This window comes from Branchiostoma lanceolatum, chromosome 6, assembly GCF_035083965.1.
Source record: "Branchiostoma lanceolatum isolate klBraLanc5 chromosome 6, klBraLanc5.hap2, whole genome shotgun sequence".
Classification (NCBI taxonomy): Eukaryota; Metazoa; Chordata; class Leptocardii; order Amphioxiformes; family Branchiostomatidae; genus Branchiostoma; species Branchiostoma lanceolatum.
The window spans coordinates 814,936-841,498 of NC_089727.1; the positions used below are offsets into that span (position 1 = coordinate 814,936).

At 41.5% G+C, this 26,563-nt stretch overlaps 1 protein-coding gene across 2 annotated transcripts; it reads right to left on the minus strand.

Annotated features, from left to right (window-relative positions):
- Positions 1–768: 768 nt before the first annotated feature.
- On the minus strand, positions 769–26,446 carry LOC136436082 (germ cell nuclear acidic protein-like). 2 transcript variants are annotated; one of them, XM_066429794.1, is made up of 12 exons: positions 26,330–26,446; positions 25,442–25,596; positions 24,288–24,889; positions 20,372–20,430; positions 18,180–18,243; positions 14,124–14,299; positions 11,311–11,601; positions 9,741–10,000; positions 7,777–7,915; positions 2,757–2,853; positions 2,032–2,139; positions 769–1,127 (listed from the first exon to the last, which is right to left on the minus strand). In XM_066429794.1, the coding sequence occupies exons 2-12, from the start codon at positions 25,565–25,567 to the stop codon at positions 884–886; spliced, it is 2,166 nt and encodes a 721-aa protein (XP_066285891.1). In that variant the 5' UTR covers positions 25,568–25,596; positions 26,330–26,446; the 3' UTR covers positions 769–883. The 2 variants fall into 2 exon arrangements, with proteins under 2 accessions (XP_066285891.1, XP_066285890.1); XM_066429793.1 differs by having other exon boundaries at positions 26,130–26,384.
- Positions 26,447–26,563: the final 117 nt, after the last annotated feature.

Sequence of the window (26,563 nt, forward strand, 5' to 3'; positions counted from 1 at the left end):
AATGATTGTGTTCGAAGAACTTATTGCTATTCAAATAAACTAAATTGCTTTAAGTTGTTCACACTAGCTAACACACAGATATCTAAGTCTAAACAAATAGCAATTTCTCCATCCTCTGTTCCCTGTTTTTTTCATGATGATGATATTCTAATCTTTGGGGCAAACTCTGCGCTCAACAACCTCATGGCTTGTTTATGAAGAAATCCTACTAGGATTGAAAACATGAAGTTTGTGAGATCATAAAAGAAACATCAACGACTTACAACATCAAGCTAAAAGAATACAGATTTGATATGTCAATATATAACTTTATGTCATGCCTGGGCCTGATACGGGTGTTCCGGACCGTGTGATAACTAACCGGATCACATAGGGTTCGGGAGTGTTATCACACAGGCTTCCATAGAATATTTCGAACGCATTTCGAGCGCGCCGGTTGCGCCGCCGTCGGAAATTCGAATACCGGATTCGGAGATTGGAATCAATGTTGCTACATTTTTTTGTTCGAGGACACAAAACTCCCTAGACTTCTGGCGCATTCCGCATTGAAATCTGTGTTTTCTCGGGTGGGTATGACCAAGGTATGACATAAATAAAATACAACATGTTGTATTCCGCATCACCCTCGGTCCCAGCCCTCTCGCGGGTCGACCCGCGGTCGGGCTGGTACCTCGGGTGATACGGAATACCCCGTGTTGTATTCTATATGGATCACAATTGTTGCATTGAACCAAAGTTAAGTATTTCCTCTCAGTATTGATCCAATCGAAACAACATAACTGTCATAAGATATATTTCATGTTTCCAAATTCATTCACACAAGCTAATATACACAGATGTGTTGAATGAAACAAAAATAGCTATTTCTTTATCCTCTTAGGTTTCATGAGGAGGATATTCTAGTCTTTGAGGCAAACTCAGTGCTCAGCAGCCTCATGACCTCCTTGTGGGGAACTCCTGCGTTCTCCTTCTTCAGGCTCCCGTACCGCTCCTTCACGAACAGGGCGAACTTGCTGGGCGCCCGGGTCTTGGCGGGCGTGCCGTCCTTGTTGACGAGCTGGAAGCGCCCGCGGCAGTACCCGCACACCTGGCGCTCCACGTCAAGGGACTTGGAGTGTCGGCCGAGTCTGCGGGAGAAGGAAATTAGTTGAATAACGGTGGATTTTTTTATTTTATCAGAATCGCAACAGTACAATTAACGTGGGACACAGGCAGCTATTGTTGGTGTTGTCACCCATACATTATTACCCGTTTTTCACACTCAAGATCGGTGACATCAAGGGATTGGACACCGGGACTGCTAGCTTATGGGCCGAAAACTCTTCAAGTTCAACACAAGACCCCACCAACAAAAGTGACCCTCTCCTACTCAAAGAATGGACTCACCGCAATTATCAACGGAATCACCAGTGGTCTTCATCAGCTATCTAACCCGAATGCTGTGGACACCGTCATGTTTTTGACGCTGGTGTGACGTCAGCATGTAAAACGCACATGTCCACAGTATTTGGGTCAGATAGTTTATGACGACCAAGTGAATTCTCATTTCTCATTATGTAATTTACAAACTCAGATGAACTTTCATGCTAAAAGTGTGTGGTGCTACAGATGTGGCTCTACAACAACAAAAAATACAACATCGTTAAAGCATACAAAGAGCTGCAAAGAGTTAGTGACCTGTATCCAAATCTGTGCACTGGTACGTGAACTTTGTGTTGATGTGTGTTGTAACAAGTGTGTTGTAACAAGTGTGTTGGAAGATGTGTGTTGGAAGATGTGTGTTGTAACATGTGTTGTAAGATGAGTTACTGACCTGTATACACACTCTGTGCACTGGTACGTGAACTTGGTGTTGATGTGTGTTGTAACAAGTGTGCTGTAACGTGTGTTGTAAGATGTGTGTTGTAGGATGTGTTACTTACTTGTATCCACACTCTGTGCACTGGTAGGTGAACTTGGTGTTGATGTGTGTTGTAACAAGTGTGCTGTAACGTGTGTTGTAAGATGTGTGTTGTAGGAAGTGTTACTTACTTGTATCCACACTCCGTGCACTGGTAGGTGAACTTGGTGTTGATGGCGTAGGTGTGACAGCGGGTGATCACAGGGAGGCTGGGGTGCGATTGGTTTGCTTTCCTCGCCCTGAAAGTTGCAGAAAAAATTCCTTGTTTTAAAATCGAAAGAAAGGCCATTCAAAGTCAAATAGTCTAAGTTTGGAAACTTGAGTTCAGCCTTTCATTATCATATATATTTGCTTCTTTATCAGAATGTAAGATTGAAAAGTTTTTTTTCTTTCTCTCTTTACTGTAATTCATGATCAGTATTTGTAGTGATCATATAATTGTGGAAAGCGCACCTTAGCTGTGTACCTTTGTTTGGTCACAAACGAAAGATTCCAAATTTGCCTGCCAGTGTCAGTAAATTTACTCTCCTATTGTTATTTACTGAGGTAACATATTACAATTTGAGAAAAGTACATGACAATATAATACTGTAAATGCAGAAATGTTCGCGGTGGATTTATGTTCGCGTTTTTTGTGGTGAATTCTTTACCACAAATTTAAAATCACCTTGAAAAGCGTTTCCAATATGTGACTGTAGTGCTACTATCATTTCAAACATGAACTTAAAACCACCACGAACACTCCATTTTCTCTCTGCTGCAAAATTAAATCTCTGCATACATTTCTGCATTTGCAGTATATAGAAGAGGAAGACTGTTAAGTCTAATGAAGCAGCCTGCCTGCTGCAGTACCGACCAGAACTGCCAGTAGCGCCCATGTCCATCCTTCACTCCGTTCAGAACCCAGGTGGCAGCATGGCACATCTCGTGGATCAGCGTGTCCCGCACTCGCTCTAAACAACAACAACAGATAAACAACAACAGATAAATAACAACAAACAAACAGTCAGCACCCAGGTGGCAGCGTGGCACATGTATCAGTGATATCAACAAATAAATAACAATAAATAAATAATAATAACTGTCTGAACCAAGGTACAGACTTTCCCATCAGACCATGTTTTCATATTGATATTTTAAAGTTTCAGTTCACAGCATTGTTTTCCTAAATCCGTGCACCACTAAATTAGATTGGTGTGGCCCTACAGAGAAACATGTACTTTTCCTGTCATTCACAGTTGGCTGATAACATGCAGCCTGGCTCTGTTAGAGACTCCTTATCCAGGAGTCTGATTTATTTCCAATGACGGACGTCTAACCTTCATCAGCGTTTCCTGTCATAATTCACAGGGCGGTAAATTTCCATCATGTGACAACTGGGAGTGAAACTTGACTCACAATGAGCGATGATGATTCCTTTCTAATGGACATAAAAGACACTATCATCACTCAACTAACAAACAGTGACAGCAGACAACAAGACACTATCATCGCTCAGCTAACAAACGAGGATCACAGCAGTCATAAGAACTTCTATTAGAAGTGCCAAGATCACTTTTCATCATAAGATCAGATTAAGTTAGCTAAGCAGGCTTCAATGACAAAATTAGCACAATTTTGACCCCATTCCGTCTGAAGTTTAATTAGAACCAAAATTAGAGCTGCTTTCTGTTACATACTCAGATTCAAACATTGACGAAGTTAGACATCCAGCTAGAACATAACAAATCATACAAAATAAATCAAGCAATTGAAAAACTTCTCTGTAGAGTCAGACATTTCAGACAGCATTCCACTATCTTTTATCAGTGCCCGAGAATGAGTTTGGAGACAAGTGTAACCTGTAAACCAGTATTTGAGTATCTGACTTGATTGTAAATGAGGTACTGACAGAAGAAAATCAAGTTGCTCTCGTTAAGGTTCGAAATTTTACCTGTCTTCTCCATCATCTTATTGTGAACATCCGAGAACCAAGAATCAAATTGGTTTGGCCTAACGGAAAGACAAGATACTATCATTGTTCACCTTTAATTTTTCCTGGAGCGAATCAGGAGAGACAGAGAAAGATGCTTCTATCAGGAGGACTATCAGCATCACTTCCATCCTCCCTACATCAGATTAAGACTCACACGCCAACGTCTTCCGATAGACGAAGACAAATGACTCCAGATTCCACACCAGGGGTTCAGACTGAACTGTTTTTTCATCAAGTTCCGAAGCAAGAATTGCTCCCGAGAGATTTGGGCTTGAATGGCGAAAAGTGTAAAATTGTGACCTCATTCTGAGCTGAGGCTATCAGTGCCAAATTGCTGTTTGCAAAAATGACTGAGTTCCACCGGAATACTTCAGGTTCAATCAGCAGGTAAAGTCACCCTGCAGAGTTTGGAGCTGTGGAATTACTTTGGTGAAAGACACAACAGAGGGAAGAATTTCAAAGTTTTGAATGTTGAAATGCACACAAATTAGAGGGAAGGTATTTGCTACCAAATGTGGGTCGTTTCCCTGTACCTTTACCTTTAAAAAAATCGCTGTCTTAAATACTTCCATTAGTGTTGTAGTGTGTGTCGTGAGGAACAATCCTGGACCTGAGTGTATCGGTGGTTCTGATTGGTCAATGAGGAGCCATCCTGCACCTGAGTGTATCGGTGGTTCTGATTGGTCAACACAGTTCTATAAAACTGCCGTTCTTCTGTGCTTTGGTGAGATTTTTCAAGAGTTGAGACACCCACATTTTTCTTTCTTCTATAATCATGTTCAGAACCTTGTAATGCCGTCAGGAAATGAAAAGTCATTTATAACTCAAAGAGTACGTAGTACTACACAGTTGCATAATGTCATCTATTATCAAAGATTAATTAATGTAATGATATGCATGTACATCATCATGCATGTACACATATGTACCTGTCATGACTTTAAGAAATAACAAGTGTCAAGTTCAAATGGAAAACGCTACATTTCGGGGTATCAGGTTTCAGTGTTTAGTACAGAAAAAAATCAGGAAACTGTTGATTGTCACCAGTGCTGGGACATCAGCTAAAACTGTAGGTGATTAAAACTGATGACTCATCATGATTTAGTACCCACGACAGCTCATGTAAGTCATGTGCAGAGAGTCATCTTCCAGGGCAGACAAATATCGTATCACCACACACAACAGGATGCTGTTTTTCCGATTAGCTGATCACCGGGACTTAATTGCGCTCAGCTGGAGTGGATGGCTTATCGCTGGGAGCACGGCGATAGATTATAGCGGCTCTGATGACACTTCTCTTTACTCCAGATCCTAATCACTGCCCTGTGTCACGACTCCAGACCTGATTTACTGCATTAAGCAATTTTGATTTCGCACATAACCGTTACAAGCTCACTCCTAAGGCTATATCAGATTAGTTTGCAGGTTCTCAGAAATTTCAAAGGAAAAATTCAGCAAGAGGTTAACTTGAGAATAAAGAAAAGGGAGGAAAAATTTCACCACAATCGCTGAAACCATGTGCACCAAGGATACTCCTAAGGCTACACTTGGCTGTGATGACAGACAAGTTTCTGTACTCCCAACTTTAATCACTGCCCATGTTTCAACTTGATTTCGCACAAAACCTACAAGCACACTCCTATATCATGTAAGGCCAGACCAGATTACTTAGTCTGTTCTCAGAAATTCTAAAGTAAAGATTCAGTAAGTCTAAGAGGACAACATGAAAACAGAGGGCTGGATGGAAAGTTGCTTCAGTTGTTCACTCCCTGAAACTGTGTGCACCAAGCACACTCCTAAGGCCACGCCAGTTTAGTATTGATTCTCAGATATCTCTTAGAAAAAAACTCAGAATCATCATTTCAAGTGTGTTGCTCGACTAGGACTCTAAGTCCACTTTCTAAATTTAGCAAGAAGTCAAATTCAGGACAGAGGGTTGGGACGAAAACTTGAATCAGACTAGATTCACTCTCTGAAACTGTGTGTATCAACTTGAAGGTACAAATTAGTTCTCGTGTGTCACTTGTTTAGTTCTTACTTCTGTGTTAAGTTGGTTACGTTCTCCTAGTTTAAGATGTAACCATGGTTACATGAAAATCTGGTCACAGATATTCACTTAACAACATAAATATCCTTGATTTGATTTGGTTTATACCTTAGTAACCTACAAATGTACCTACCTACGAGTAGTCCTGGTTTATAGATAAACTTAAACTGAGTTCCCTTCAGACTCTGTTTACATGTTGATTTACCAGTCCAGATTCATCTTTCATCGTTATAGAACCAACAAGTTAACCTGGTATTGCCTAGGCACAAGAGCAGTATTAAGAAAAATGGCACCAGCACTAATAGAAAGGTAATTTGAAGCGGAGTGATTTTCGCGGTGATCTTTGTGAGTTATGGAGGTGCCAAGTCGTAAATGTGTCATCCCGAACCCTGACCCAGTTATCGGTGTGATCTATCGATGGAGAATTGATTGTTATTGGAGTGACTGTTCCAGCCTTTGTGCCATACTGTAAAATGCATTTAGGTTCACATGGTTTTTATTTCGTGCTAAGGTGAAACTGTGTTTGTGGTGGTTTTAAGTTCGCGGCAGTGCTACACTAGTAGTTAAATACTGCTACAGTATTGGACAAAAATGTTCGCGGTCAGGATTTAAGTTCGTGGTGAAACGGTCGCCGTGAAAACTGCAAACATTAAAGACCACTGCAAAAATTTCTGCATTTACAGTAATTCCTTCAGGATGGTGTGTAAATCTTCCAACTTTAATTTCATTGAAGAAAGTTGAACAGTTTGAATTAGTGTTTACTTAGTGTCTAGCAGTAAATTTTGCGTGCACCTAATTCTCAAAATAGCAGCATGTAGTTGTCATATATCAATAATGTACAACGTGCTATACGCCAAGAACAGTTACTCAAGCAACTGCATACAATTTTGAAACAGTCAGACATTTCAGACAGCATCCACTATCTTTCGTCAGTGACTAAGGATAGGACTGGAAAACTACGTTTTATACCAAAACTCTAAATAGATATGTTAATGAGGATAAGACAATATAGGATGTACCGGTATTGACCTAGTCTTCAAAAGAAGAGTGTATCAAGACAAGGTTTTATGCTAATAATTCAATTAGTTATTGTTGTTTTAGCACAGTAGCTAAATGTACATGACTGTGCTGTTTGTTCAGTTCTCATCTCTGTGCCATGATTTCATTCAGAAAGTTGGATTGAACTACCGTAGTAAATGTAACTTATTTTGAAAAATAGGTGTGAATTATTGATGACATCGGTTGTTCAACTGTAATTTCTATATAATGATAATATTTCTACATCAATTTTCATTGGACGTCATTGGAGAAAGTTGGATTGAATTATATAATAGTAATGTAGCTTGCTCTTGTTTCTAAAAATAGGTGGGATATATTGATGACGAATCGATCGTCCAGTTCGTGCCTTTGTGCCATAAGTTCCTTACGACACGTCGACCCGTCATGCTTTGTTCTTAGAGTACCGTACTGAGTTTCCTGTTGCATTGTAAAAAATCAATGGAAGAAAGCAGGTTCAATATAGGCTGTACTTGGCACACTGCTGTATGACAATTTAGAAAATTTAACAACAGGTTTCGAAAATAAACTATTTCCATCATCGTCATGTGAATGGGTACCTGACTTGGGTTGGGGAAGGTCATATTGAGGTCACCTGCTGGCACCGAATGGCAGCCGCCCAGACCCTTGCAACAGTTCCACAAGATGCAATTGTGGAGCAAATATGTATCTGTTGCCTGTATGTGTATTATGTGATTGAAAACCCCGCGCCAGTTCAGCACTAGAAAAGCTGCTATTGTACGTAATTTCTGACCAATAAAGCCATTATTATCATTATCAGAGTGTGTAACCTGATACCTGCGGAGTCGCAGACTTTCTCAGACAGCTCGATGCGAGCGACCAGCGCGGCGCGGTTCAGCTTGCTGCGGCCGGTGTAGCAGAATCCCGCCGTCTTCCGCATCTTGTTGTTCCACGTCACGCTCATGTCCGCGGGAAGCTGCACAGGGGAAACAGCTAGCTGTAAACTTCACAAACCAGTAGTTGTGTGACTAGATCTCGTTCACCTCGCAAACATGACTCCAAGTAATTCTAGAAAGTATCTACTATAATAATGAGTGAATCTCATGAGGAAACTTGACTTTGATAGTGAAAAGTCTAGCCTATTAAAGAGAACGTATCTTGAAGATTTTCAGCAGTTCTAGGGAGGAACAGATTGTAATGAATAAGAAATAGATCAAACAACTGAAAAAATCATCAAAAGAGTCAGACGTTTCAGACAGCACCCACTATCTTTCATCATTGACTAAGAATGAATCTGAAGACACGTAAACAGTTACTTGTAAATAGATGCTTGAATCATTTTTTATCATAACATGTACCGTTCTACTTGGATGTCTAACTTCCATCAATGTAGATAATTATTGACAAACCTGAACAGTATGTAAAATAAGAAACATACATGTACGTTAAAAAAACAGCTACTCAAACGAATGGATACGATTTTGGAAACTTCCGGAGTAACAAACATGTTTTAGCTCATGTCGGCGGGAAGCTACGGGAGAAACAGCTAGTTATGAATACAAAATAGATCAAACAACTGGAAAAACTATCAAAAGAGTTTCAGATAGCATCCAATATCTTTCAACAATGACTAAAGTCTGAAGACACGTAAACAGTTACTTGTAAATAGATGCTTGAATCATTTTTTATCATAACATGTACCGTTCTACTTGGATGTCTAACTTCCATCAATGTAGATAATTATTGACAAACCTGAACAGTATGTAAAATAAGAAACATACATGTACGTTAAAAAAACAGCTACTCAAACGAATGGATACGATTTTGGAAACTTCCGGAGTAACAAACATGTTTTAGCTCATGTCGGCGGGAAGCTACGGGAGAAACAGCTAGTTATGAATACAAAATAGATCAAACAACTGGAAAAACTATCAAAAGAGTTTCAGATAGCATCCAATATCTTTCAACAATGACTAAAGTCTGAAGACACGTAAACAGTTACTTGTAAATAGATGCTTGAATCATTTTTTATCATAACATGTACCGTTCTACTTGGATGTCTAACTTCCATCAATGTAGATAATTATTGACAAACCTGAACAGTATGTAAAATAAGAAACATACATGTACGTTAAAAAAACAGCTACTCAAACGAATGGATACGATTTTGGAAACTTCCGGAGTAACAAACATGTTTTAGCTCATGTCGGCGGGAAGCTACGGGAGAAACAGCTAGTCATGAATACAAAATAGATCAAACAACTGGAAAAACTATCAAAAGAGTTTCAGATAGCATCCAATATCTTTCAACAATGACTGAGAATAAGACAAGATGTGTAAATGAGTTACTGAAGATACTGATAATGAAAGGTAGTTACTATCAAAAACGTCTGGCTCTTTAGAAAACCTTTCCAGTTGCTTGATTCATTTTGTATTATAACAGGTACAGTTCTACTTGAACTTCCATCAATGTAGATAATTATTGACAAACCTGAACAGTATGTAAAATAAGAAACATACATGTACATTAAAAAAACAGTTACTCAAGCGACTGGATACGATTTCGGAAACTTCCGGAGTAACAAACATGTTTTAGCAATTTTAGACATGTTTATAAACTTCCTCAACCAAAATACTTTTCATGTAATGAAATTGAAACTTATTTTTCTACTGTAGTTTTGATATTAATGGTTCTATAGAATTAATTCAAGTATGTACTACCAAAATGTTGTATTGTATTACCATAAGAATAGGAAAAAAAGGACATACATGTACGCTGCTGAATGCTGTTTCTGACATACCTTGTTATCGAAGACCGTCTCGTTGTACAACTTGAAAAGTTTCTTCACCAGCTCCTCCCGGTTCTTCTTAAACTCTGAGACAAACGGCGAGGCCGGCGCCCTCCCGCGCGCCGGGGTGGACAGGGACGACAGGAAACTCGTCGGCTCAGAGTTCCGCCTGGGGGCCGCGGTGAGACTCGGCTCTGCAGCTGAGGTGGACTTGGCCCTCGGGTTGGCAGCTGGGGGGACTTTGGGCACGGACAGGCTGGGTTTGCTGTAACCTGATTTAAAAATATCATAATAATGTCGTCTAATCTGAGATTTGTTTAGTACATATGTGGAAAGAAAGAAGATAATCTGTTGGTCTCACTGTACTAGTAATCTGACCTCTAGATTCTAGATTTTTCATGTAGGTGCCCCCGTTTCTATTCTTTCACTGTCCCTGAAAACACTTTCCCTGTCCCTGGTGCTGAAAACACTTTTCCTGTCCCTGTCCCTGAAAACACTTTCCCTCTCCCTGTCCCTGAAAACACTTTCCCTCTCCCTGTCCCTGAAAACACTTTCACTGTCCCTGAAAATACTTTCACTGTCCCTAAAAATACTTTTACTGTCCCTGGTGCTAAAAAAACATTCCCTGTCCCTCAAAAGGCTTTCCCTGTCCTTGGTGCTGAACACATTGCCCCTGTCCCCGGTGCTGAAAACACTTTTCCTGTCCCTGGTGCTGAAAACACTTTCCCTGTCCCTGAAAACACTTTCCCTGTCCCTGAAAACACTTTCCCTGTCCCTGGTGCTGAAAACACTTTTCCTGTCCCTGTCCCTGAAAACACTTTCCCTCTCCCTGTCCCTGAAAAGACTTTCCCTGTCCCTGAAAACACTTTCCCTCTCCCTGTCCCTGAAAAGACTTTCCCTGTCCCTGAAAAGACTTTCCCTGTCCCTGGTGCTGAAAAGACTTTCCCTGTCCCTGGTGCTGAACACACTTTCCCTGTTCCAGGTGCTGAAAACACTTCCCCTGTCCCTGTCCCTGAAAACACTTTCTGGTCCCTGGTGCTGAACACACTATCTTGTCCCTGGTGCTAAAACACGTCCTCTGTCCCTGGTGCTAAAACACTTTCCCTGTCCCTGGGGCTGAAAAGACTATGATCCTGAATCCACTACACTGAATGCAGTGTCTAATGACAGCCACTTCCAGCAATATTGACACGATGCATCACCAAAATTTACAGGCTGGATTAAAAGCTTAGCAAGCCTCATAACACTAATCCCATGTGGTGGTGCTCACGGGAACATGTGCCGTAAATCAAGGCTTGGTGATGTCAGCTTTTATTGCACAGATTTATAACATGTACCTGTAGCTCAACTGGTAGCAGCCTCACAGTTGAGCTCCTGGTTCCAATTTTTTAACTGGAAGCCCTTGGTTCGAATCCAGGGAAGGGCATCCTGGTTGGTGCTGTATTTGTCTTTCGGATGAGACGTAAATTGGGGTCCCTTGATCGAGCAGGTGCCTGGAGTACGCTAAAAGGCACCACAACAGCTTCACTACTGAGATGGGTACCTACTGGCTGTACTACGATGAACATAACATTCCCCTTACCTGGGGGCACCTGTGGAGTCAGGAAGCTCTTCTGGAGCACCTGTTTTCTCAGGGGGGTGTTGTCCTTTATGAAGGGGGTGTTGTCCTTTATGAGGGGGGTGTTTTCCTTCCTGAGGGGGGTGTTCTTCCCGAGGGGGCTGTTGTTCTTCCGTAGGGGGGTGTTGTTCTTCCGTAGGGGGGTGTTTCCTCTCCATGAGGGGATCCTGGGTTGATCCTCGTCACTAGAGGAGCTGCTCAGAACACGGTGGGACCCCTTCCTGCCGGAGCCGGCTTTCTTTGGTCTCCTTAGGCCTGGAGGGTTAAAGAACAATGGTTTGATATCTGAGTGTTTTGGGTGAACTGTAGACAAGGCTTGAAATTCTTTTCTGGGAATAGTTGCAATGGTGCACCTGACCTAAAAATTTAGGTGCACAGATATAATCTTGGGAGTACAACATGTCAGCCCTACTGCCTCTCTTAAGAACTTCAAGTTCAATCTGAAATTCTTATCTACGATGTATATTCAGAATATCAAACAAGTAAGACATCAAAGTATAACAAAGGTTATATTGCTTTTGCCAATACATTATATATATGTACTTAGATTTCAAGACCTATATGGCCTCCGTAGGTCAATATTGACCATGGTAAAATCCTAATTCACAACAGCCCCACAGCATTAGATTTCAAGAATATTCTGTAAACTAGTGTACAAAAAGGACCTCTACCCTATTAATAGCCTACAAAAAATATCAGTTGAAAATTAGGTGCACAAAGTAGCACATGCACCCAGGATTTCAAGCCCGGGTATACAATATAGCATGACAAGCAGCAAGTTTTGGGTTGCAAGAAAAGTTTAGCTGACTGCAAATGTAAGTACATGTACATGTATGCCCAGAGCAGAAAATTCACTTCTCAACAGCTCTGCAATATCCTGCAGCCTTTTTGTGTGCGACAGTTTTGAGCAGGAGACAAATAGAGGACCCTGAGAAACCTATTGGTTACAGGCCAGGCGGCGTCTCTGCAAAGTCTTAATGGAGAAATCATACTTCACCCTGCTTCTTGGCTCGGCTTAAGAATTAAATGCTGAGGCATTCTGCTTTTTATGGTAGAGACAGAAGCACAAGAAAGTGGGAGACATCGAAAGAGCAGCGCACTCAGGTGATGATATACATGCCTTAATGGCGGAAATAAGGGTGATGTGCAAACATGTCACATTTGGTGCTGCCATTCCAGGCAATGCTTCACACATAACCATCACTAGCACACTGCTGGAGCCAAACCAAGTCATATCATTGGTTCTCAGACATGTTTTAGGACAAATTAAACACAATTAAAACAGAGGGCTGGGAGGAAAACTGAAACAGACTTTCCCCTCAGGCTCTGTCTTCATGTTGACATTCCGGTTCAGCAGCATGTCTTTAAATCCAAGAGCCAAGAAATGTAATGAGAAAGGCCTTGACATTGAAACCACACTAGCACTGCATGAGGGTGAGACGAAAACAGAAGGCTGGGAGGAAAACTGAAACAGACTTTCTCCTCAGGCTGTGTCTTCAAGTTGACATTCCGGTTCAGCCGCTGAGCATGTCTTTAGATCCAAGAGTCAAGAAACAACACGTTTGAAATGGTGCTAAAATAATAAGTGTCTGTAGGTACTGGGAATCTGATTCTCAACATGCTTTTTTATCTTTAGATTTCAGCCGAAGTGATGCAACAAATAAAGTTTAACAGGGTGCTTTCAACATCATATTATCATCACACAGGTACACAATTTACAAGCACAAGCATATCTACAAAGAAGGACAATGTTTACTACATATTCTAACATCAACCAAGGAAGTAAAATAATCTGACTGTTAACAGAGTGGGAAATAAAGAAAGTCTGTAATAAAATTTAGAATTCTGTTTTGAATTCCAACATGTTATTCCATGTCATGTCAGATAAAAAAACTTGAATCTAAAGTTTCATGTCCCTTGCCAGTAGTCTATCCAAAACAAAGCTAGGGTCAGCAGATTTGGCTAGGGTGACAGTCAGGTAACCAGAAACACAACATTTTTTCTGCCCCTTAGGCCACACGAATTTGTTTTCTTGGTTAACAGATTTTTATTTAAAAAAAAAAAATTGAGAAAAAAAATCATGAAAATATAAGGCTGGGCCACCCCTCTGTTTTCATGATTTTTTTTTCTACATTTTTTTTTTTTTGAAAATAAAAAAAACGTTAACCAAGAAATTAAATTGGTGTGGCCTTAGAGGCAGAAGGCTTTTCTTCCCGCCATAATCGTAAACCACGGAGAGAGGAAAAGTGTCTACTTCAGTACCTGACATGGTTTTTGCTAGGGTCGGTCAGGTAACCAAAAACACAACATTTTTTTCCTAAGCTGTACTAGAGACAGGGAGCTTTTCCTTTTGCTATAATCGTAAATAACTGAGAGATCAAAAGTGTCTACTTCAGTACCTGACACAGGTTTGGAAGAGAGGAAAGATGTCTGGTGGACGTACCAACTAATAAGTATCTAATACCAGCTCATAAAATGACAAGAAATAGCCATGTCTTTAAGTATCAGACTTTCCAACCGAGGATTGATGTCTTTAAAAATTTGTATTTTCCTAGAACGATCGTAGAGTGGAACTCGTTACAACCAAGTACAGTGGAAGCATCCTCATTAGATAGCTTTAAACAAATGCATGCAGTTAGATATGCGAAGGTTAGACGTGACAGGTCGTTCGGTGTAATATAACCAGCTGCTTCCGCGCTGCGTGCCTGCGAAGCTGGTGTGTAACGCCGAATGGCGGTTATACCAGCTATACAGTTACAGAATCTGTACTTTAGTACCTGACGAGGGTTTGGGGCTCCGGTAGCGGGCGATGATCCCCTTCTGAAACTCGTCCTCGTCAGAAGAAGACGATACGACGTAGACAGGGTCGGAGCTGCGCGGCGTGACGGGGCCAAAAACATCGTCTTCACCATCGCTGTCATCCTCCGAGTCCTCCACGATAAAATCATCCAAACTGTAGGAAGGAAGATGTGTCACTGAATAGTTTCATCAGATCGGAAAGTCACTGAATTAAAACACTCTTTGTAGTACACAACCAAGTGATTTAGATTCATTCAACCGATGCTCCGGTGACCATCTGTCCTCTAATCCTCAGGAGAATTTTGTATGATATGTAAATACTTTTGAGACTGCATCTGTAAGCAGGGACAACTAGCTGCAGTGCAAAGGGAACCAGCTAGAATCACCCTGAGGTAACTGACCAAAAATTGGGTGAACAAAACGCTTGGCTGTACACTGTGTACAAAGAGTCTTTTTATGCAGGAAGGAAAGAATGAAAATGTGAAATTCAATGTTTATTGGACCGAATTAAGTCTGAATTACATGTACATTGCATTATAACAGACAGATCATGCACTTCAGTAAAATCCACAGCTATTGCATTGTGTGTCACATAATATCACGCAAAAGAAAAACAACTGATGACATTAAAAACAACTTCTGTTCTATAAAATTAACTGAAGTTTGTGCATGTTTGTAGATCTCCCATGAGCACTCCAGTCTGGCAAAACTGGCAGTCTAGCTCTAGATCTGACATTCTGTTTCTTATCTTGTGATCTCATTGTTTAAAAGATATCCCAGTACAAGTGTTTTCAGCACTAGGGAAAGTGTTTTCAGCACCAGGGACAGGGTTAGTGTTTTCAGCACCAGGGACAGGGTTAGTGTTTTCAGCACAAGGGACAGGGGAAGTGTTTTCAGCACCAGGGACAGGGATAGTCTAGTATATTGTTCATCCCAGAAGTTTGTCAAAGCACCCTGCCCCAAGTCTCAGTAAACTGGATGTTTAAACATTTAGAGGATGTGCCCTGATCAAAGGTACAAGTTCTTTCTTTCTTCCTCTCTGGATGATTCCTTGCGTGATAGTTTTGGCTAGTCCCGAATGACCGTGACACGTTAGTCGTTACTGTACCACTTCAGTTTCTCCTCTCTTTACTGTGGTTAGGAGGTCTTCGTTTTGACTGGTTCACACTTCAACTTTTGAGATGTGGCCTCTGTGTGGAGTCCCTAGAGTTTGCGGAAGCTTGCACATCGCCTGGCCGTGACTCGAGTAAACTGGACGTTTAAAGGATGTGCCCTGATCAGAGCTACCTTCCCCTGCCTGACGATCCCGTTTTACCACTTTTGAATTAGTTTTTCTTTTCTTATCTAGGGTTAGGAGGTCTTCGTTTTCACTAGCTTCACACTTCAACTTTTGAGATGCGGTCTCTGTACGTGATCCCTAGAATCTGACGTGTGTAAGTTTGTACCTTCCCCTGTCTTCCTCCCTGGTTGGCTCCTTGCATGATAGTGTTCTCTATTCCCGATGGCCATTACACGTTACCGTTTTACCACTTCCGAATCAGTTTCTCCTTTCTTTACTGGGGTTAGGAGGTCTTCGTTTTGACTGATTCACACTTCAACTTTTGAGATGCGGCCTCTGTGTGAGATCCCTAGAACGTGTGGAAGCTTGCACATCGCCCGGCCATGACTCGGAGTAAACTGGACGTTTAGAGGACATGCCCTGATCAGAGCTACCTTCCCCTGCCCGACGTTATCGTTTTACCGCTTCTGAATTAATTTTTCTTTTCTTTACTATGGTTAGGAGGTCTTTGTTTTGACTGGTTTACACTTCAACTTTTGAGATGTGGCCTCTGTGTGAGATCCCTAGAATGTGTGGAAGCTTGCACGTTGCCCGGTCGTGACTCAGAGTAAACTGGACGTTTAGAGGACGTGTCCGATCATCTCAGGCTGATTAATGCAGCGTGATTACCCTTCGCAGGTGACCTTCTCCGACCCGAAGGCAAGGTCACGATCAGATTGGACGGACTTGGGCCCCCGGATGCTGATTTGTTGCGACGCCGTGTGATGAACTGCAGGGTTGTCTGCAGGGATGAACAAATTATCTAACAACTTCGGCAGGGCGTTTTGATTTGAGGATGTTCGTATCTTACAGGGTCACAGAAGGTCATATTCAGAAGCAACACACTAGACTGCCTACTTTGTGGCATCAGGGACAATGTTGAGCTTACATAAAAATATGATACAAATGTTTCATTACTAGTATTACTATTAGCTCTTACATTATAAACTTAAGGTCCTCCATTTTGATGAGTGCTTTTTGAAGGAGGATATAATCTGCTTGTTTTAAGCAATACTTTGAGTAAAAGCCTTCTGAGTACTGGCTCTGGCATCCATATTTTAAAGAGTTCTAAGTCCATTTCTGCTGATCACGCCCATCTTCATTTGGGTTGATGTCCATCTGCTCTCCCTACAAAGAAGCACTCTTGTATACTCCCTCCTCTGTTGATTCCCTTCTCCAACAATCTTCCCATGGACCATGTAGATGTATTCATATAATATATATCATTTATATATTTAGTTACTATTTCTATATAGCTTTGTGTTATGCTGAAGGGTAGTTATACCGGCTATTCAGATACAGAAGCTGGTGTGTTATGCAAAAGGGTGGTTATACCGGCTATTCAGATACAGAAGCTGGGGTGTTACGCAGAACGGTGGTTATAACGGCTATTTAGATACAAATGCACTACTATTAGAGAAGACAACGCGTGGGGCATTATGTCTGGGGAAAATAAAGGCCATACCCTTGTATGGCCGATGGTGCAAACAAAAACAATAGTGGAGCATGACAAAAAAAAATGTTATACGACCATGTTACTAACGTGACACTTTATTTAAAATGTCTTCATCAGGAAATTTGTTTTGGGCGTGAGCCAGGTAATTTATCTTTCATCAATATGCCATAAATACTAAAACACACCGATGACAAACTGCAGGGGCGTTCATAACACACTTTTGGTGTGCTTGACACAGTAAAGACAAAGGTTTAGCCTGAAGTTTGCTATTAACAATTGCAGGAATGGATCATAGAAGTCACTCTATGGCAGGGCTGTCTCCAGCTTTAAATACACCTAAGTCAAGTAAACAGTTAGTGGTCAAAGGGCCTTTCCCAGGGGCACAACATGTTTTATTGAATACAAGGATAAAAGACTTCTTGTAATACCATATTTTATCGCTTCAATTCTTCTCACACACTTAATGGTATTCAAGTTTGAAAATGTGGATATCTTGTTTTTTTTTTTTGTCCGCCTTGTTTTTTTCTCCGCCCACACATACTAAATTTGGAGTCTGCATAGGATGTCATCCATAAAATTTACTTGCTATGCCCTTATAAGTCAACAACCCTAACCACTGTGTCACCGCTCAAAATTCCATCCAGGCTGACTTCCCTGCCCTGCATGTACCGGAATGATGGAAGACTGGCCCGTATTCTGGCCGCCTGCCACTTTCAATTGCTGGAGGACACATTTCATTAGGCCTGTAAGCCAGCATGGGGGGGCAGGGGGAATTACTCGGGCGACCCCCGGGGGGCAGGGGGGAATTACTCAGGTGACCCCCGGGGTGAAGGAAACGGCTCATTTATTACCTTTGCCAAGGTTATATTTTCGGGTGTGTGAGTCTGTGTGTCTGTCAGTGGACAGCATACCTCGATAAGTCGTGGATTGAATATATATGGTATGTTGGTTGGGGTTGGTAAAACGGAAGAAACAATGAGATTTTTGGCCCCCTGGCAGCTCCCCAAGGTACTGCAGTGGAAGCTGCGATGTTGATATCTCGTTTCTTTTGATGTGTAGTACTATTGTAGGCAGTATCCAGTATTTGATTATACTGCTGCAGGGTCCCTGACACGGGTGGGCAGCAGTCGGCTAATCTTCACGCCGTGCTTCCACGCAGCTCTGTCCAGCGGGTCCATGCTGGTGAGGCCGCCCACCTTAATGTCCTTCCTGACACATTCCATCTACCTTGATAATATCAGGGAAACTACAGTCACTCACCTTGCATGGGCTGCTGAAGGCTGGGATGGTCTTGAACTTGTTGGAGTTTTCATCTTCTGAACAACTTAAAGGACAAAAAATAGTGTTTTTTAGTCAGATTTGTACCATTTATAAATGTATTAGGCCATGTTGAGTTGACTATATGGATGACATCCGTGCGCTCATCGATTTTCGTTCAATTCCGACAATATAAAAAAGTTTTTCACCGTACTGTAAATCTTACAGAGCAGCTGCAAAATGATCAAATATATGTCATAAATTGGCCAAAAAATATTGGAGAACAATACTAATGTCGTAGAGTGCCCTTTGAAATCAATTCCTAAGTCAAAGAAGAGAAATGAAAATGAAGAATCTATCATTTGCTATACAATTCTCTTTGTGTTTAGTCAGTTAACAGTTAAGTCATTTGTTCAACCTTCCTGACCACAAAGATTTAATAATGAAGGAAACTTTTTTTTTTGCCAAACTTTTTTTTTATTCGCATGCTCGCATCAGCTTTGGGGTTTCCAAAGGATGACATCCATATAATCAAATTCTTTTTATGGCCTTAATAAGAAACCTGGAACTCAAGCAATATAACTGTGCCATATCTCATAATCATCATTCTCATAATGACCTGTACAAAATTGGGTTGTAGCCACTTGACCCCGCTGTCTGACCTCTGCCCCCAGATAATTAATTTCCGGTGCCATTTGACATGATGTCGTCAATCAACAGGCCGGCAAGATGTGGAATAAACACCTGGTGCTGGGAAATAGCACCGGTCCTGGGGACGGTAGCAGGTACATGTAGCAAAACAATGTGCTTTTTTAGTCCTACCTGACCCAGGAAATAGTTAATCCATAGAGCCCATTGGCAGATGGAGAGGGAAGCAGCAGTTTTAAGTGCTTAAAATGGTCAGCTAAAAGTATGATAAGACTAGAACAGCATCCCCCCTCCCCCCATTTTTGTCCCCCTTGTCTATAAATCCTAGCTAAAAGCCTGTGCCTGCCTCTGCAGGTTGGACCAAATCACACTGCAGAGGTGTCCAACAGGTGGCTCAATTCAGGGCAAGTGTCAGCTGGCAGCTTTCCTGGTCAGGTGAGGCCACAATGATTTCATTTCTCAGTTCTCAGTTTTAAGAAAATAATGCTGAATGGATCAATGTTCTTGATTCATGGACATTTCTTTCTTTCCGAAGCTAGAAGTAAAATGTTAGGAGAAGGGTTATCACGAAAACAGATCTAGAGGGATGGAAGAGAAACTTGAATCTGACTTTATTCACCCCAGAAACTGCATGTGTGAACCAAGGTACAGACTTTTCTCTCAGACTTTGTTTTTCGGTTCTGCATTTAATCTTTCAATGTCCAAGATCCAACATATCAATCTGGCGTGGCCTCAAAGTGGAATGATGTCTTCCCCAGCTGAAGTCCTGCGATAAGGAAGGTTTGATGTGGAACAGCGGACGTCCTGCTACGGAGAATGAACTAAACTTTCCTTCATCCCGGCATGATTGCTTGACGTATCCCACTTTGCCGTGGTCTGGTGGTTTGAGCGGTTGGGGGTTTGATTCCCAGCCCAGCTGTCGCTGGGTTGAGAACTGATAACGGAAGGTTCCTAGCCTGGCCTTCAGCAGGGGTGTGGCTGGGTCCTGGGGACTTTTTCAAACTAAATCAAACTCTGAAAACTTCACATTTACACCTAACAAATTACATGGCACAACCATACAAACCTAACTAATTCTAATCAACCTTCCTTTGAATTTGTGTGTAACCCTCCTTTGAACGTGATTGTATAAGAACGTATACACTGGACTCCTGTTAAAATTAATTGCCTGAAAAACACTTGCATGGTGAACCAAATCTTGCAATCCTCTGATTTAGGCCAATTAATTATTGACCAGTTTTCCTTTTATCAAAACGTCTTCCGGGGACACCCTCAGTACTGTAAAATGTAGACTAGAAAAAATGGGATTCAACTTTTCCTGATGAAAAAGATATTTTTGATCCCGTGAATAACACCCAGAATAAATCTTGCCTCATATATAGAATTGCAGAGGAAAACTTACTTTGGACAGCGATGATTTCGAGTACATGACTCGAAATCATCGCTGTCCAAACATTCTTTGATGTACATACCTATCTGTACACAGTAAGGATTGTCACCTCTCAATATATGTAATCAAATCTATAGAATTGCAGAAGAGAACTTACATGACTCGAAATCATCGCTGTCGCTGGATACGAGAACAGGCGAGGCCCTGGATGGATCCCTGTACAGGAAGACAACACAGTTCAACAGGGTAAGACTGGGGTTTAACAAGCAGATCCGTACAAATGTGTTCTGTACTTTAGTTCCTCATACTTAACATCTTCCCATCTGTGCGCAATGGTGTGCTCTGCTGAGGCCAGACATGAACTTGGCATTCAAAGCTTCTCAAAGTCCTACATTTGCATAATACTAGCCTATGGACACATGAATTCAATTTGTTGGTCTTGGGATGAAAAAAAAAGATATTCAATTGGAAGATCAACTCAAAGGTTAGAGTAAAGTTTTCTTCAGAGCCATCAAATTTTATCTTCTTTCTTAAACAATATTTAAAAATGCCTGACAACCCAAGAAACGAATTGGTAATGGCCTTATGTACAATAAAAATGAATGCTTCCTGCCTCACACAGAATCTGACTCTGGGGGAAAAAGTCTGTTCCTTACACATGTACAGTTGTAGGGGGTCAACGTACAAAATGTATACTAGTCAGATTAGGGGTGCCACTGGATACCAGTTTGCTGGACCTGATTTGGACCTTTATAACATCCAAGGACCGAGTCTAAAAAATCTAAAGCCAAAAACCTGAGTCCAAAAAAACCTGAACAAAGTACAAATATGATTCTCTATTTGTTTGATAAAAAGTGTTTTGAGTCTCCCCTCTGACAAAAAAAGGCATTTAAAACAAGTGCAATATTTAAATATCAAACACTGGTTTATCTTGAAAGTCTTCTCCCCAAGAACTTTTATAGTTGTGCATGTCAGTATGAAAATCTCTATGCTTAATATTGGTCTAATAAAACAAAACATCAACTGGACAGGATCAGGTCCAGGTCCAGGTTCAGGTCCGGACCTGAACCTAAATCTCTTGACCTAAACTTGGACTTGGACCTTATTAAGCCGAACCGGTATCCACCCCTAAGTCAGATTCAAGTTTTCCTCCCAGCTCTTTTGACCTGTTTTCATCTTGTCATCTTGCTGACAATTCCTTACTAAAAACGTTGGAGAACCCAGGAAACAAATTGGGGTGGCCTTACTTGTACGCACAAAGCCATGAATGCTCCCCGCCTGAGATTATCGTGATCGAGGACGCACCAATAAAAGGCGATCGTAACGTCACGGTTTAATCAGGGTTAAGAGCGACAACAGTTAACCTTCTTATCCCCGCAAGGTCACGCGGCAGATCCTGTATTTCTCAGGATGAAAGGATCTCCCTGCATGTTTATGAACAGGTACCTCCGGTTGTTTATGTAAATCTGGGCTGAGGGCCGTACATGACTAACATGGAGAGTACCAACGTAGTACCCACTGGGAGAATATCAACTCTGCTTCAAGATCGAATTCTGTCATCCATATTAGAAAGAGTTTCAGAAATGATGCGTAGTACGTGGGAAAAAAGGGAAAAGATTTTTTTTTGACCAGCTCAGCAAGAAATACAGGTTCCATATCAGTCCAGCCATAATTGCAGGTAAAATATGAACAATATCTGATTCTATACAATTATACATAATTTAAAAAAAAATTCTATCTAAACGGGGAATGAGCCGTGATCATCACATTTATTTGCAGTCCAAAGAAGAGTTCTGGTCTGCATCATGAACCGCAAATCAGTTGCGTCATCTGAGCAAAACAGCATTTCAAGATACAACGATAAATGAAAGGTGAAATTACAGCCACTTTAAATCCATTTCTTCTTATTAAGCCATTTGAAGGGTTTGACTTTGTTTTTGCAATGGGAGATGAATTGGTTTAATAACCAGTCATACGAAATGTAATTATAATCTGCTCTATTAAAAAGCCATTTAATATGCCACTTACTAAATCACTTGTGAATTTTCTGTACATGTATATTCTGTTTGTGTATTTTCCTGAGTGTGTGTCATGTAGTTTTGTGCAATGTATTCTAACATTGATAATAAGGACCACAGGAAGAATAGCTGCAATGTAAATTGTGCTAATTGTGGATCTGAATAAAGTCTGAACTCAAACCCAGCTCAGGCCACACGAATTTAATTTCTTGGTTAACGGAATTTAAAAAAAAATGCTAGATTGGAAAATCAACATGAAAACGGAATCTCAGAGGAAAGTTTGTACTTTGGTGCACACAGTTTCAGGGAGTGAACACTCTGGGTCAGGTGCAAGTTTGCCCCCCAGCCTTCTGTTTTAAACAAAATGTGCTAAAAAAAAAAATCCGTTAACGAAAAAATTCTATTGGTGTGGCCTTAACGTTCAATTATAATAAGGACAACAGGAAGAATAGCTGCAATATAAATTGTGCTAATTGGCCACTTGCATTGACGTCACCCAAGACGGCGCCGTAAACAAGGTCACGTGTTCTATGACGTCACGTGCAAGCGGCCAATTGTGGATCTGAATAAAGTCAACTCAAACTAAACTCAGCGCACCCTCCCCGGCCGACCCACACCTGTACGCTGCGTCTGTCAGCCTGATTCATATTCGACCCACAACTTTCCAGCAGGCTGGAACTGGCTGCCGTCCAACCGCTCACTGTGCCTCCGGGACGGCTCAGAGCAAACCTCACATACATACTGCATGAGACTTTACACAGCAGCCTACTCCTGATATCAGGCTTTTAGCTACGATTTATAGACAGGCATCCAAAAATATGGGGGGGGGGGGCAGACTTCCTCCATGGGATTAACAGCTACAGGGTAGCTCTGCATGCCAATCAATTTACATGCTGTCCCAGCATCCGGTATGAGGTAAAAGCAACAGTGTATGGCAGTGTGTGTGGAACACATGCACATGTATGTACCCACTGAGGGTCCGCAGGGGGGATTATGATATTGATACCACTTTTCAACACAATCATGCACCGCACAAGTCGCAAAAGCGAAAAAGTCGTCTGGTATCAATGTACTTATTGAAGCATCATCTACTGGAAAATAGCACCCCCTTCCCTACTTAACCACTGGTCAGGAAAACAGGGCGTCCTCTGATGGGCATCCCCTGCAAAAGGAGGGCGTCTAATCTCTTTGTTTTGTTAGTGTAGACCGTCCAAAAGGCGCCCTGACGCCTTGCTAGCTACTACTAGTAATAGCCTACCCTACAATAATGTATATCTCAGTGCCTGCGGACATGTCTGACTTGGAAGGGAGTTCTTTTGAGGGAAATTGCCCAGGCGATGTTTCCTCCGAGTTTGAATCCTATCTGCCCGCCGTTATGACTCCATGACTGCGGGATACAAACCGTTCACTCTGACATCCAGCGGACGGTCCAGTGCAGAGGAAAGTGTTGTGCTGCATAGAAATCATTCTGAACCAACCTGCTGCCCTACAGTTCATGGCTGGAATTCTGCAGGCCATATTACTATACTACTCGTTCATACATGTAGTCTGCACACATGTTATATAGCAGCAAAAAAGCATTGCCAAGCAAAAAACATCTTCCAGCAATTGTACTGAATCCAAACCAGGGTTCTGTTGTCTCTGTCCTCAAAGGTAAAACATATTTGATGGATGTTATTATATCTTTAGTTTACACAAAATAACCTAATTTCTTTACAAATGCTGTCTTGTTTTGGATAGCTTAGCCAATAATTGTTCCAGAAAAATTCAGATACAGACAGTTTTATGTACATACCCATTCAAAGCTCCTATGCTGAGCACTGCATATTAGTTACCCCCTAACCAATATAGATTTGGTGCCAAACTGCTACCTTTAAGTTAACAGACCGAAGTTTGAAGTGATATGTGTTTTGTAGACATCCCAACTGCTGAACAACTGAATGCAGAGGTTGACATTATGTTGCTGAAACATGTTTTGGATGTATGCCACTTTCATCACACCACACAAAAACATGCATTGCAACAGGACAATGTTGTCAACCTTGCGATACTTACTTGGAACTGCCTGCAGCTGAGTCCTCCTCACTGGTACACACATTGGAGTTGTCTGGCCTGGGCAAGTCCAGACTTCCCATTGTTCTGTTTCCACCGCACTTGTCCAAACTGCTGCATCCCTGAGATCTCCCTTTTTCTGCACTGCTTCTCTTCTTCACACCGGTCAGCTTTGGCTTCACAGCTGGTACAGGCCCTTCACTGTCTGAACTGCTGCTCACAGTGTTTCTCACAGAATGTTTCTTCTGGGACAAGGAGTTGAGAGGACAGTTGGACAAGCTGGGTTTGTCACTTAAAGAAATCTCTCTCTTACTTACAGTTTTGGCTCCTGAGGTGCTGAAATATGGAGATTCATTTGAATCTTTAACTTTTGGCAAACCTGTTTTATCGGCGTGGTAATCGTTAGTAGAGGGGATTGTTTTGGAGGTGTCCTTTTTACTGGACCCTTGCTGTAGAATGAAGCCATCGCTGTAGGACCTGACCCTGTCGGCAGGGATGTTGTTGGAGGTGTTTTCTTTGTTGGAAAGGCGACTCTTTTTGTCATCTTGAGAGTCGAAGAAGTTGTGTTTCTTACCGCCCTTCCAGTCAGGGGTCTTTGCCTCGACCTGTAGTGAATAACAGCAAATGAGTGATGAAATGATTTCCACAACAGCTCCTCAGGGGACCTACTGCTCTGCTGAGTCATGCACCATGATATTTCAGAACAGTTCAAACTTCAAAGAAAATCATGGATCGACAGACGGGAAAAATCATGCTTGCAAAACGAAACATACAACAATCAATATTCATCACATCAAATGAAAACAGGAAATGATCAAACAAAATTGAGCGTGGAGAAGGGCCAAAGGAAAAAAGATCTGTATCACAACTGTTCAATAACTTCCCTCGGATAGGAGGTCCTGTATTTGAGGAGAGCCACACCTCGAGTATGTAAATGAACCCACCGCACTTATTGAAAAGAGTATGGGTCCTTGAGTGTGAGTGGATCAAAAAGATTTGTATGCAGCTTGAACTTTTCATTACAAACCTGGTGTGTTACGCCATGAGGCGGTCTACAAATGCGACACAAGCAAACAAACAAACAAAAGAATTTGTGGGAAAACCAGAGGTTTCATCTCCCAGCCCCCCCGCCCCGTCCTTCATTGTGAGTTCCTTACCTCCTGCAGAGCGTCTTCTAAGGAGCCGAACTTGTCCCAGCCGAGTTTCTTACTGACCCTGGCCAGGAGGGACGACATGTTATTATCATCATCATCACCGCGAGGCCTGTCCGTCACACCCGCCATGTCCAGTCCTACTGATCCTGTATCTCCGCCTGGGGGATGGATGTGTCAGTGGTGGTAGTGACGTATTCATGATGTTGACTAACATGTACTAGTATGGTATTCATTTGTTATACCATGTAATTTTGCGAGTTAACCGAGTTTTTGGGAAAGACTTGTGTAGAGGTGTCGCAAAATTGCTGATACCCATGCTTAGAATGTACGAGATAAGTCTATACAACTTGTTTACTGCAATCTCCAGGTGATGGTCCGAGTTGACAACATTCTGAACCAATGTTACCGTTAATTACCCAACTGTACATGTGGCTAACGAAGGAGGCGGTTCCTTGGGCTAACATAACTTACTCCTACCTAACCGAAGACTAACTCAACTCGTACTTTGTTTTACTCTCATAATCATAATAATGAGACTTTAAATTAATCATATTACACAAAATGGGATTATATGATCGAGTCCACACAGCTAGAATTACACATTCCCCAGACATTTCTTATGTGTGATGTCATTGGAGGAAAATGGAGATATTATATAAAGTAGAAAGATTGTGTAAATAAAATGACCTACCGTTACACAATTATGCCCAGTTTATCAAACCTCTTGCCATCAAGACCGGAGACAATATATTTGTATTTCCAAGTGAGTAAGGTCCACGAAAAGCTCAATATACACCAGGAAGGCAACTCTGATGTTTTGAGAATCTACTGCAGATGAATTTTCAATTGTTCTTACAATAGAGTGAGGCAATTGCTGAAAAAAATACCTACGGAAATAAAAGTCAGGCCCACAGCCGCCATGACAGTTTTGAATCTGCCGCTTCGGTATGACCCCAGATGACCTCCATGAAATAAACACACTTTTTACACTTTTACGGATTAAAAAACCACGATGGTATCAAGATGAAACATATTATCCAGTTGAATTCGTAAGATATTCTTATTTCTGGTACATCTTTTTAAAATGATTGAAAAATGTTTAAAAACCTGACGTCATTCTAGCGC